At 42.9% G+C, this 14,069-nt stretch overlaps 1 protein-coding gene across 2 annotated transcripts in view; it reads right to left on the bottom strand.

Moving 5' to 3' along the window:
- Nucleotides 1–6,579, bottom strand: part of PPA2 (inorganic pyrophosphatase 2) — a 37,426-nt gene extending 30,847 nt beyond the window's left edge. For both annotated transcript variants that reach the window (XM_086746438.1, XM_086746440.1), the window contains exons 1-3: nt 6,423–6,579; nt 4,579–4,643; nt 2,890–2,934 (exon numbers count right to left, since the gene is read on the bottom strand). In XM_086746438.1, the coding sequence (XP_086602564.1) occupies nt 2,890–2,934; nt 4,579–4,643; nt 6,423–6,564 (252 nt within the window). In that variant the 5' untranslated portion in view covers nt 6,565–6,579. The remainder of the gene's footprint in view (nt 1–2,889; nt 2,935–4,578; nt 4,644–6,422) is intronic.
- Nucleotides 6,580–14,069: the final 7,490 nt, after the last annotated feature.

Here is a 14,069-nt window from a genome sequence, read left to right as displayed (position 1 = left end):
AGTTAGAGGACTATAATCTCTACATGCTTGGACAGATTCCTAACCAAGGCCAACATTTTCAATAAAATTTTGTATTCAAGAACACCTGGGTCCTCTGAATGAGATGACACGTGAATACTTCACCAAAAACATGCAATGACAAGTAGATTAGAAACCCTTTCACTACAAAAGAGAAGTAACATGTCACATTTGTCTTGAAAATAAAATTATGACCTCTTCAAATCTTCCTGCTAGACATGGAAGACCATATTCAATAATCAGCCTCTGACAGTTTTGACTGTTACCACAGTGGGAACATCCACTCTTCCAGATAGAGATATGAAACTTTTGATACCTTCCACAGAGACTCACTTGGGCAGGAATGGATTCAGGGTGCCTACAATGCTTAAACCAAAGCAAAGGTTCAGACTTCAAGCTGGTAATAATTTTGAGACTGAAGTTAAATAAGATTTCTTCCAGTATAGTTTTTCCCTCAAAATAACTTCTCTCTAGTCTTCAAACAGCAAAAAAAAGCATCTGTGAAAGCAAAAAAGAGCAGTTGACAACACTGACTGCAAGCTTTTGGGAAGGTCGAAAATGTTGCAAGAAATGGCTGCACTACTGGAACAGTTCATACAGAAACACCACAGTGGTTCCCTTAGAACTACAAGCCGAGTCCGCAAAACAGCTAACAGAGATTTGTACGATGCGTATTCCCCTATCCCATGGATGCTGAAAGTTGAAACTCCTCTATTTTGAGACCTTCTCTTCTGGCATCAGGAACGCCAAGAACAATTTAAAGTAGATTAGACAGACTGAAGAGACTCATGCAGAATTATTGCCATTTTCCACAGCTAAACTGTCATCCGATGAACACCAGTTCAGCAGAATTTAACACACACTCTTAAGAGGGCATGCCCTTGTGGAGAGTAACAAATAAATGCCACCCTAAAAGCACAAGTTTTAAAGATGCCACTGTATTTCCAGAGCAAGAGGAATTATCAGCTTTGAATTCTGGCCAAATTCAGTGCACGGATGAACTGAACATCAGGTATGAATAGTAGCCTTTGCGTCCCTAGACAAAAGTAAGGAGTGCACTGCTTCATAGGTCTTTAGAAATCAGCACATCATTAAACTCCTCATTTTCCCTGCATCCCTTGATTACGCTATGTTGTCCCTAAATACAAGCACAGAGGGATGCATTTCTCACCAGGTCAAGTTGAAGAGAGCCAATGAAGAGCTCACTGTAAGAAGAAACTGCTTTGCTGAACACAAAGATCCCTCTATTTTCTCTCTTCTCCCCAACTCCCAAAAATTATGACGAGAAAGGGTTTTCTAAATCATTTACATTCTCACGTTTCACGATCTAAGTAAAGACCAAGCACATTTGGGAAGCCTATAGCCTGCACATTTGTTTGCTTACTTGCATTAGAAGCCCATAAAGACTGGCATGTACATTTGCCTTTGTGCATTTTCTGCAGTTCTATTAAAAAATAGTCCAGAGCACTCTTGTAGCAGGAGTTATGTGAAGTAGCTCTGGAGTCTACACTGCCACAGGAAGCAAGAGCTGGCATCATCTTTCCCCCTGCTCCACAGGCTGGATCCAGAGATCAGAAAAAAGGTACTAGAAACATGGTTTTCAACAAGCTGTCGTGCTTCCCGCTACACAGACAAATGTAGTTTTGAACAGTTTTAGACACTGCATAAAACAGGCTTTGCATCTTCGCAACCGACATGCATTATCAAAGTATTCATAAGCAGGTAAGAGACAGAATCCTTGACTTCCAGCAAGAGCAGTAATTAAGAATTCATATTGCAAGATAATGAATTTTGAGAAAGGCTATTGGCACATTCTCTTTCTTCTCAACAATTCATCTTTCAGGCATGATTCTGCATCAACCAAATAGTACTTAAATGGGCATCTAGCAACAGGAAAGCTAGAAAGCGTTACCTAGCCATTGTAGTTCGAATAAATCAGAGGGCAAAGGGAGAGGAAATACATAGCACAGGACTGTGTAGGGGCTGGTGTACAGTAGAAGAACCAGTGTAGCACACACTAGTTGCAAAACTATGAGAACCCAGACAGGACAGTTCTTTCACATCAATGAGTAGTTACAGTTTTACAATATGACTGGCCAAACAGGTATTGAGAAGATAAAGATTGGGGGACACACAGATACATCATGGCCTTGAAGCACAGTTTGTTTCATTTTTTTCTTTCACTTTCCTCCACTAATTTTTAGGTACTCCTATGCCAGGGAAAGCACTGCAAAAAATGGTACATTTTTGAAAAGACACTTAGATAAACAAATCTTGTTTCACAGAAAAAGCCTGAGCAGACTTTCCATGGTTTTTCATACTTCTGTTAGGTTTAACGTCAGTGCTGGTTAATGCTGAACCATTAGCAGATGTGATTTTTCTCTCCTTGGGCTTTCCAGATGAGTATAGAAAACAACATATCCTCAGTTCTAAAAAGTAGATACTAATTCTAATTTCTGCCCTTAGTATTTCTGAAGTTTTGTATATACACCAAAGATTACCCACAGTCAGAGCATAATGAATATTTCATTAATGAAGGTTTTTTTTGCAAATGTTTCTGAATGTAATAGCAAAAAAGATAACATATCTACGCTGCAATAGTCATAATGAACCTTCCAAAGAGTAGTATAAAAGTGTTTGCCCTTGAGAACAACTCGATGAATACAAGAATGCTGACATTTCTGGCCCATTCAAAGAGGAGAACATTAAATTCCTTTAAGCTTCCTCCTCTTATAAGACTTGCATTTGAAGATATGTCAAGATATTCAGTGAGAGTAAGTTCACTTTGCAGAACAGCAAAGTGATGTTGGAAAGGAAATAGAGGGAATAGGTTTTTTAAAACAAACAAACGAACAAACAAACTAGCAGTACCTCACTTCCAGCAGTCTTTGACCTCTTTGCAGGAATCTCTTTATCCTACAGGGAAAGAGTGAAGTAAAGAAGTGTATAAAGAGCATTAGAGAGCAATACTGCAATCACATAAATACAGACAAGAGTAGTTTTCAATGCAACTGAAACATCCCCTTGTGAGCATAGAGGCCTAAACTGTAACTTTTAAAAGTAAGTACTCAGTCCTGTTTCATTGTGAAATTATAACAGAGGAAGGTAAAAATGTACAAGGACACCCACTTTCTCCCAGCTACTAATAAAATCAAGCAGCAATTTAGGCCTGTCCTCAACCAATTAAAAACAGACATCCTTCTTTTCAGTTAAAAAAGATAAAAGAACAAAACAAACTAACAAAATCACTATGTAAAATAAGACTGGAGTTATCCTCAAAGCGTAGACCAGAGGAGGGAAAGAATATAACATACAACTCTTTACGTCGTCCTCTTGCAAAGAAGGCAAAATTAACAGAGACCTTCACAATGACTCCCTTTCTTGCGCCCCTCTCAGGCCCATATGTCCTGTGTAATGCTCTTTCCTTGCTCACACACCAAAATGAAAGCCTCTCCATATTGATCAGACATAGCTGTACTATAATTTAATCTACTGAAAAATCACAGACTATAATCCACCCATCCACACCTTCAACTCCAGATACAGGGACAGCAAGGCCCCCAGGAAACGTGATGAAAATGCCCATTGCTTTTCCAGCAATAGCACTCACTGAACAGAGCATCTTAGTAATGATTCTCTGAAAGAGACTTACCTCTTCCACTGACTAGCACGCTTAGGTTCTGCTGATCAAAAAGGTTTCATGCATATTTTGAATCTCTCATTTTAAATAATTCAAGGGACGGCTTCATTAGTTCAGAAGTCTCAATCGGAGCATGTTACAACTGCTGACCTTTCTCGTCATTCATATTATCCATAGAGACCCAGCAATAAATCAAGAAAATGGCCAAAACCCTCCCAACCTGTTTGTGTAACAACCATATCATAACAAGCAAACTTAAGTCTAAACCAGAGTCTAGCAGTTCCCACCAGTGACATATAAAACAGGCGTTTCATTATTGCTATAATGAAACTCCAGGGAGTGTGGCTAACAAGACGTGAAAGTGCTCAGCTGCACCTCAAGCCTTGTAATTCTCCAAAGGTGCGATTACTACTTCTCCCTTGGGCATTATTGTTGGCTTCCAATTATAATGCTCCTTTTGGGAATTAAAGAAATACACCCTAAGTTATATAAGTGCGTGCTGTACATCTCCTACTGCAAGGAAATGTACATTTTTAACTGCAGGCATAGGAAAATGGCACTGTAAGAAGAGTAATAGTAGAAAATGAATTCAAGAGCACATAAACAAAAACTTTACACATAGAGAACAAGACACAGTGAGGATTCTCCTCACCCTCAGTCACCTGGAGACTTAAAAAGACACCTAGGCTTGTCTACACAATAATCAGTAGGTTCACTGCAAGTTACTGAACTCAGCACAGAAAATTTGGCGCAGTTATCGTGCCTGTATTACATAAGGAATCAGCCTGGGTTTAAATGATCCTTCCTCGTGCCATACATTTGTCTGTTAATTGCTTTTAAAAAAGCATTTTTACCTAAAGAATATCAATAAAATTGTTATCGTTTTGAAATCAGTTGTGTTTCAAGACATAAATACATACCTCTTTAGATACAGCAAATAGTGGAATGTCATGAAATGGGGAAATATATTTACCATCTGCACTCTCTGAAAAACAAAACAAAAAAGTAGCATTACAAATCTAAAGATATGCCATAAGATGCTGGTATTGCTAATTATTATGCATTACAGAAATGTACGATATGTCACAATTATGCATCAGTTATACTTTTTCTGAAGTTTAATTCCAAGGACTAAAAAATAACCTACACACAGGACAAGGAATTTGATTGTTGAACAAGGATTTGTTAGAATCAAAATTATTGCTTGAGTATTCAACACTACACTTCTCTTCTGACTACTTGGCAATACACAACCATTAATGGATTAAAAAAAATGCCAAGGGAATCTCATTTCTATGAGTGATCAGCGAATTAATCTGGCTTTCTAGCAATGCTGCCCATGTGACTTCACTGTATTTATAATAAACCGAGTTTCACAACTACAAAAAGAAAACCTCTCCGACATAGTAGGCCAAAGTCTGACCAAGAGAGTAAGTGAGAGACTTGCTCAGGCCCTAGAAATGAAATATCACACCTCAAAATCAGCAGAAACTGACATTAATTTAACAGGGGCCCAATGTGCACCTCAGCCTTGCTCCAACTGTAGAAAGGAACAAAGTTCACTGGAGTGGGTGCTTAAGCTCTTTATACTACTCAGAAACTTTTCAACATACTAAAAGCTCACGTACTGCATCAAAACAGAAACATTAACAACATAAGGTGCTTACATAAATCTCAAGTAGTTTCTCCTTTGCTAGCACCCCTATTCACAGTACAGTGAAAAGCAGACAAGGGACTTCATTTAGCCTTGGACTGTACTTTGACCACCTCAGCGAAGAGTACTCGAGTAAATGGTTGTTGTTTTTGCAACTCCTGGAAGCCTCCCAGATGCTCCTCCCAAATGATACAAAGTTTAGTGGTAGACTGCTTATTCCCACTAACCAGTGACTTTCTCTGGATGAGCTGCTGCGCTGGCAGTTCCCTGGGGACTGAGCACAAGGGAGCCCTGGCAGGGTACTGCCAAAGGGTACACAACGCCTCCGCTGCTCTCACACCAGCAGACGTCAGAATTAACTGCTTGCAAGTCAATGGACCACAACCGTACAAAATCACTGCTAGAGAAGTGGCGTACAAACAGACAACACTGTTACTAAAATGCGTAATACTGAGACTGCACATCATCAGCATTCACTGGCTTTTGAGAAATCTCCTGGAGCACTGCCATGGCCTCTTGGTGCTACTTGCTGCTACTGGCCCCACAGGCCCCTCGGGGCTGGAGCCCTATGTTTTGCATGCCAGCCTCCCCTCACTGTGACGCTTCTGGAGGGAGGGCTGGCCTGGTCACAAGGGGACAGGCCACGCTCCCGCTGGGCTGTCACACCGCAGAGCGTGGCGACGGTCCCACGGCCAAGGCTGTCCTTGCGGTCACAGAGCGCCCCGCGGCCTTGGCGCCCACCACGGCAGGGCTTCACCCCCGCCGCCCTGCCCCTCCTCACCCCCCAGGGGCCTTCGCGGGGCTGGGGAAAAGCACGGCTGTGCCGCGCACACCAGCACCAGGACTGAGCAGGCCCAGCATCCCCTCCAAAAGCCGATCTACCGGGAAATCTCCTCTCCCTCCACAAAAAAAAAAAAAAAAAAAAAAAAAAAAAAAAAAAAAAAAAACAAAAACAAAAAAAAAGCCCCCCTGGAGCAGAGGAGAGGCTCAGGGGCAACACCTCAGCCGGCCCGAGGAGCCTTGGCGGGAGCGGAGAGCCGCCGCTCCCCACGGTGCGCCCTACAAAGCGGGGAAGGAAGGGGTTGATGGAGCCCGGGGGCTGCTACTTACTAAAGTAGAGGCGGTAATCGGGAGAGTTGGGCCGGCCCCGCTGCTCCGTGCCGTAGCGGGCCATGGCGCCGAGGGAGCGGCGCGGCGGCCGCCCCCACCCCCCCGCCGCCAGCAGCCGCACCAGCCCCAGCGGCGCACGCATGATGGCGGCGGCCACCTTCCCTCCCCTTCCTGCGGCCGCCGGGCCTGCGCTGCGCCGGCCCCGCCTGCCCGTACCGCGAAACCGCGCAGGGTGGTGAAAGGTGCTGCTGGCCGGCGGGCGCTGCTGCCGGCCACCTCCTGCCTCACCGGCGAAGAGAGAAAGCCGCCGTCTGAGGGACGGCACGACCGTTAGTCCCCAGAGGCCCAAAATGGCGGCGTCGCCCCCCACGGGCCCCGTTGCAAAGGCGGGTGTGTGGAGGCAGTTTTTCCTGAGGAGGTAGCTGCTGCCGGGCTCGGGGGCTGCCCACTTTTCCCTGCGGGCTCCGGCATCGGGCTCCTTCCCTTTGCTGAGGCCAGGGTCAGCACCTCAGAGGAAGAAGGAGGCTGTAGGGTGCCAGCCCAGGCCCAGCCTCAAGGGAGGGCTCCACCAAGGTGAAAACAATCAAAAAGCCCCTGGCTTGTGGTGGCAGGTGTCCCCAGCAGGAGCCAGGCATACCTGGGCAGGTGGTATCCCAGCTGTAGCTACCACCAGCACTGCCAAAAGTGTAGATGCAAAATGAGGGGTGATGGCAGCTGTGTTGGTACCCCTTCCTGAGGCCCATATTGGTGCGTAGACCCTACCCTGCTGCTCCCTAGGGAGGGAAGCGTTAATTTCTTCTCCACACATGCAGTGTTATGTCGCCCAAGCTGGTCTGTGTCTGCACCGCTTATAGGCAGCCTGTTTGCATGGGTTCCCAATGTGTTTTTGTATTGAACCCTGCTGATACTTGGTATTCTCACTTGTCTTCAGGTTCTGCTGTTTTTAAAGCTTATTATCCCTACATATAATCTGATTCGTTTGAATTCTCCTTTCGTTGATCCCTGAGGAGGATTTCAAATTAATTTCTTCCGTTGATATGGGTGGCAGTTCTTGGAGTAGTGCTTCTGATCTGTGGATCTTTCAAAAATTCCTGAAAAGGGTCAGATACCACTATTTGCATTTTATTGATGGAGAAACAGAGGCAGAACAACTTTTGTTGCTGTCGTCACTCTTGAATCCCAAGCCAGTCATCTTGTGTATTTATCTCTAAAGGTGATCAATATTAGCTTTGAATTTTAACTCTGATTTGAATTGCTCTGAAAGATTTCTGCAGGATAACTCCATGTTACCCTGATTACTTTATACAGTATTTTAAATGTTATTGAGAATGATTTATTTGCAGAAGAAAAACTAAGTCAATATCTTCCATCAGATTTAAACAATATATACCTTCTTCTTCCCTTTATTTTTCCCCTCTACTGTTTTGTAGATCAGACTTCAGAAGCATCCAGATTGTCTGTTTCGTGTGCAGTAAGGACCCAGCATTATTTTACACCAGAGTGGGAGATTTTCCTGATGGTCTCAGTCACTCTGGATCTTGGAGGGAGCTGTAGTCTAGCATGTGGATTTTCCATGGCAGTGAAGGCTCTGGGGGGAAAAAACCTGTTATGGTTTCCTCTGATTTGTGCCACTGCTTGCTATATTTGTCACAACAGGCTTATCTCCAGAAGGACAGAGAGACTATTTTGCATGCCTATTACCTACCTCCGCAGAAGCTGCAAAATAGTAGTTGGTGTTTCACCAGAGGAGTTGGCGTCTTTCTTCACTGAATTCACTAAATGTAAGGTTTTCAGGGGCAGCCTCCTCAGCTGGACATGTAGGGGTGAGATTCTTCATGTACAATCTCTGTTTGAAGTTCTTAACTTTTAAAGTTTGTCAAGGGGCAAATAATCTGATTTTCCTGTGGAATAATAGAAAAAAAAAAGACAAGGTAGAGAATTTTTTTTCTGTTATGAGAAAATGTATTCTGTGCTTTCTTTGAGTTGGCCTGCTGCTGAAATAGGCAAGGTTAAAAATAAACATGTGCCATAGGCCTAGCCTTCCACCTCTGCTTAGTTCTGAGGAATCTGGATTTCATTTATGGAAGGTCAGAGCCTTTGAAAATCACTTACTGAGCAGGCACACAGTGTTTTTACACTTGCAGTTGGGTGTAAGTTTATTCTAGAGGGAGTCCAATATATATTTGGTTCGCTCTACAAGCTGGGAAGTGAAATACAGTGCTGTGGCCAGGAGTCCCTGTAAGATGCACAAAATCTGAGTGCAGGGTTCTTCATTGCCTTGTGTTGTGAACATGGTCTTGTCTAAAGCTTTCTCACCTATAGTGGCAAATCAGCTATGAAACACTTGGAATTTATGACATATAAATGAATTTCTGTGCAGGTGCTTTTTCGATGCATAAATAGATGCCATTGTGTTACCAAGCAAGAATAGATGATGTAGCAGAAAAACACACAGCAACCCTGCTAATGCTGCCAGAGCAGAGAACATGATGTTTTAGTACTCTAAAGTATCCAAAATTATCTTAGTACTCTAGAAATAATAATAATAATAATAAAGTTCTAAATAGTTTGACTATATTTCTCGGTATTACACATTATATTACAGAATATGGCAGCAGTACACACAGTACTTCTGAAGTCAGATTTGGGTAAGACCAACTTCCTGGTTAGACTACATTTACCTGGCATTTTTGAATCTTTGAAACAAATGAATGTTTTGAGTCCAATATCTACATTAAGAAAATTCTCCAGAATTACCAAGACTGTTACTACCGAGGTATTATTTCACCTCTTTTTATTCCCAAGCATTTTACATCCAGCTCCTTCAAGTATCATTCCACTTGGGCCAGCAAAAGGTGTGTATAGGACTGATCCCATTTATTGACCTTGAAGCAGCTCCCACTGAAAGACAATGAAAATATTGATATTTATTTCAATGGCATTAGAACCAGGTCCTTGAGACTTAAGTAGGACTTGCATGGTACTTAAGTTTTATGCTTGCCCTCTGCACAGGGGTGAATCTCATTCCAGCAGAATGCCACTGGAGTATAGCAAAAACTCAGCAGCAGTATAATCACCTAAGCCTGAAGGACATCCTTACTTCAAAAGTTTATACTTTGCAGTGTACATTTACATTTATTTGGTATATATTTTTATATATACACATAGACACACACATACATATAAAATTAATGTTTTGCCCACGAAAATGCTGTGCAAATTACATGCAGAAAATATATTATAGTTAAAAAAAAAAACCCAACAGTTCCCCTTCCTTCTGAATGAAAGTAATTTTAATCTGTTCAGTTAATAAGGCTTTGAAGAATTTTATTAGTATCACTATGTGCTATTTCAGTGTATTTGCTCTTGACTGGTGATCACATCATTATCGTTAACTTTTGCTGTAATATAACTTCAATCTCCATGGTTTATAAAACCATTAATCTGAAGGAATAAATTCTTGCCAGCCTTCTGTTTTGCTGCTACCTGTGTGCAGAAGGCCAGCAGCCATGGACCACCATCCTCCCCGTCCAGCCGCCTTGGTGGAACAGGTCACTGCCTGCGCTTGATTGCCAGTGCTCACTCGTTCAGCCGTCGCCATCTCACCAAGCGCTGATGGACCAGCTCCTGTCAGTGCTGAATGACAGTTGAGATGAAGCCAGGCAAGGCTAGCTGAGGCAGTCTAGAGATGCGGGCTAAATTAGTCAGGCTGTGCTTCAACTGAAGCAAGTTAAGGAGCATGAACTCCTTCTGCAGATCTTTACACTGACAGTCTGCAACAGGAGGAGGATGACAGGTTGTTGGAGTCAGTAATCTCTTTCATTGGAGTTGGGAGAGAAGGTCTACGCACAGCCTGCTTACTCAGGTATTTACATTTTACATGCTGACAAATGCCTGGTGGCAACAAAAGACTACATCATCTAATTAAAAGGAAAAAAATGTATATTTCAGTAACTAGAATTAGGTTTATTAGGTTATGTTACTTTCCATCTCAATGGGAATGAAGACAAGGCTCTTATCCCAAAGAAACTAAGTACCTTGGATCAGGTTGTGAACCCTTTTTTGTAGTGGTGAGCTCATTTCAATAACCCTATTGCTTTAAAGGGGCTGATCCTCTGTAATTATGCAAAATTCGTTTTTAGTCATAATATTCACTGCTGTGTATAGGAAGATGTGAAGTTCGCAGTCTGGTTTTTTTTTTCTGAATAAGTTGTTTCTATGAACTGTTAGTTTCATTTTTAACCATGCTTTTCGTAATGTATGTTAGGATTCACTTGCCAGATTAACTTCTCACCTGGCAAGTGATTTACACGTCAAGAGGCCAGGAGACCATGGCCGAGTCAAGCTTTGTATGATATGCCCATTTCTTTCTTCCTGGACCTGTGTACTGAGCTCATTTTAAGCCCCGTGAACCAAGGATTTTCAGCCTACCGTAATACCCACTGAAATGTGTTTGTGAGTGTGAACTAAAACTTAGATTTTTTTTTTTTTTTAAGACTCTTATCTTTGTTATGCCGAAGCAACTACCCCATCACATAACAGAAATCACCAGTCTTCTTTTCTGTTCATTCTTTCATTTGTTCTTTTACATACATGCTCATACACAAAAAAAAAAAAAAAAAAGAGAGAGAGAGGAAAAAGATTCCAGTTCAGCTATAAAAATATTGTTTGGAAACATTAAATTTTAGTGTGAAGCTGCAATTCTATAAATTCAAAATAGGGACCTGGAAGGAAAATCTCACCTACTGCTCATGATGAAGTCTTTTTAGGCTCTGTTCTCCTCTTGATTTGTGAATTGCCAGACATAAGGTTCTCAAAGCATGCCACAGAAAATTTTTCATCTTTGGTAATTTCTACACCCCCCCTATTTTACATTGAAGCATAACAATAATGAAGATTCATCTTCCTGTCTTTTTATCTGTGCCTCGCTCGCTTGCTTGTCTTTCCTCATTAGCTTTGGTATCACAGTGCCATCTACTTGATCAACAGAGTCAGGTTATTTTCCTTAGAAAATAACTGCACGGCTGCAACACCAAAGAAATCAAAGGGCCACTTGGTTCCTTAGCGAGTTCCCCTCTCCTGCACACCTCCTAGCCCTTTCAAAGCAGCACTGCCCTTAGATGTAGGCCTTTGAGAGCTGGCCCAGCTCCCAGCCTGTTTCACAGACTGACCCAAAGCCCCAGCTGGACAGTGACAGATCCACCAGCACTGCGAGGACAATTCAAGCCCCGCTGACCCTTCTCGCAACATCCCCTCTCTTCTCGAGCAGGTGTTTCATCTGAGAGCCTGGTCCCTCTCTGTAGGCAGAAAACGCGGCAGCCTTTTGTATGGGTAAACTGGGGCAGAGGCTTTGTTCACAGTGAGAAAGCATCACAGGAGTTGGAGGGGATGGATTGCATAGCCTGATAGATTGAGCCATCCTTTCCTAGAAGTATCCACAGCCTAGCTTGAGCCCCAGCAGGCATATGCTTTATTAATTTCTCCCACAAATATTTAGACAAGAAACACTACAGACAGGGCTGAAAGAAATCGTCGCTGCACACTTACTTCTAAAGACCTGTTTCTCTACAGGAATCACCAGTTTAGCAAGATCAACAGTAGAAGTGAAGGTGACACTGCCATGCTAGATAACTTTTCACCTGCAAGACAGGCTTTTTTCTCTTTTTGTACTATTGAAAGGTGTTTGAAGTTTTTTTCTATGCATATTTCAAAGTAATTTTGATTCATTCACTGTGAAAAATCAATGTGTAGACTCCAGTTTTACCTGTCCTTAAGTCTTCCCTTTTTATTGCTTTTATCCTCACCCGTCACTCTGTTCTTATCTTACCAGTATAGCTGCAAACAGGCAGGGTGTATGTAACTAGCAGCTTTCCAGTGCTCAAAGTCCTTGGTGGGCCTTACGCGTGATTGTTCTTATCAAAGGCTCAACTTTTTGTCCCTCAGAAGACATCTTTGCTTTTACTCTCACATACAGGCGGAGTGACGAGAGATACGGACTTGCTTTTATACATCCCTAGGCTTCCCTGTATGGGGGCGGGGAGCTATAGAGATGTCTGTGCTCTTGCTGTCACGCTCCACCTGTGAGGAGGGTGGTGGGACACCTTTCTGCAGCAGAGCCATGGTACCTTCCTGCTTCTCCACTGCCTGTCGAGTGTAATTGCTTTACGTGGGCAAAATTGGTGCTGGCTGGTGAAGTTACTCTGCAGCTGCCTGTCGAGACGCTCTTTTCACTTGGTGGCAGTGCTGGTCATTGCAGTGAACAAACTTGAAGATGGCAGTCCAGTGTCATTGCCGCAGGACTCCAGCAGTGGTCTGTACCTCCACTCAAAGGGAACAGGCATGGTAGTCAACCTGCACCAGTGTTTTTCATATATGCTCTGAAATACTAAGTTATAAAGAAATCTTCTGTAACAGCTGTCAGTTATTACAAGAAAACAAATAACTGTTTGCTTACTTGATGACCATCAGTCTTGTTGGCACTCCCCATTCGTTTATAGCTCAGGACTGAGATAAAGGTTCACATTGACCATACAACAATAAGCTCTTATATGCATCTAATACAGTTGCTTGGGAACACAATGCCAATATTTTCCGTGTTGACACCAGCACCTGTTCTGTCTCTTAAGCAGGGTGGCTTCCATGCAAATAACTCCTCTGTGAGTGCTAGCATCAACTGGATTCCAGTTTGCTTAGGAGAATTAAATGGGCACAACATACAGCAGTTGAAGGGATTTTCACATTAATTGTAGAAAGAGCATTTTGTCTGCGTAGATGCCAAATAGTCCCTCTTGTCTTACGGTTTAGTGACTTTGGTACTGCTTAACCATTGGCTGTTACCAGGGCCAGAAGGGAGCAGAAGCAATTTGGAAATTGAGGGGGGGTTGCTCATACTATTGTGAGTGGCAGCTGAAGTCAAGAACTTCACAGCTCTGGCCGTGCTTTCTGTGGCATTTTGTTATAGTCCAGCTAAACTACAGTAAACAGTAATAAGAATTTATAGGGGTATCTTGCTCAAATACACATCTTACTGGTTTTAGATATTCCTCCTACTGACTTCACTGGCACAGCCCATAAGTGTAAAACAATCATTGGATTTAACATGACGATGGACAAAGCAGGATGTGTCTCAAACTTCTCTCCCCCCAGACAGAACAAGGGAGCCACCAGTCCTGAATGCATCCCCCACTTGGAGCTTTACAGAAAACATACTATTTTCAGCCTTTTCCATGCTGAGTGGCCCAGAGGAGATATTTTGAGGTTGCAGAAAGTACTAATCTACATTTCCAAGCTGCGGTGTAAGCTAGCTCTGGGCTCCTGGCTGCCTCAGATGTGCGCTGCCGGCTGAAGCCAGGTAAACCATTGCAAGCAGAAAGGCAGCAGCAAACCCCAGCCGGCTTTCCCCGCAATCATTCCCTTGCCGAACGAACACATACCTTTTCACACCCAGCGACAGAGTTGAGGAGAAAGAGGAAGACAACTGCTGCATGTGCGTTGATTGCTATAGTAATAAACACCTAAGCAAACTTTACTATATCCTATCTTGGCTGTAACTCTGCGTATGTGGCAAAGAGCCTACAAAGCCAAGAATTTTGTAACGTTTGTTCTTTCACCTTCACCCAGCCAAAATGTGTTCCTCAGTTCTCCCCT

This window comes from Chlamydotis macqueenii, chromosome 4, assembly GCF_036417535.1.
Source record: "Chlamydotis macqueenii isolate bChlMac1 chromosome 4, bChlMac1.mat, whole genome shotgun sequence".
Lineage (NCBI taxonomy): Eukaryota > Metazoa > Chordata > Aves > Otidiformes > Otididae > Chlamydotis > Chlamydotis macqueenii.
This window is presented reverse-complemented; position numbering and strand designations above follow the sequence as displayed.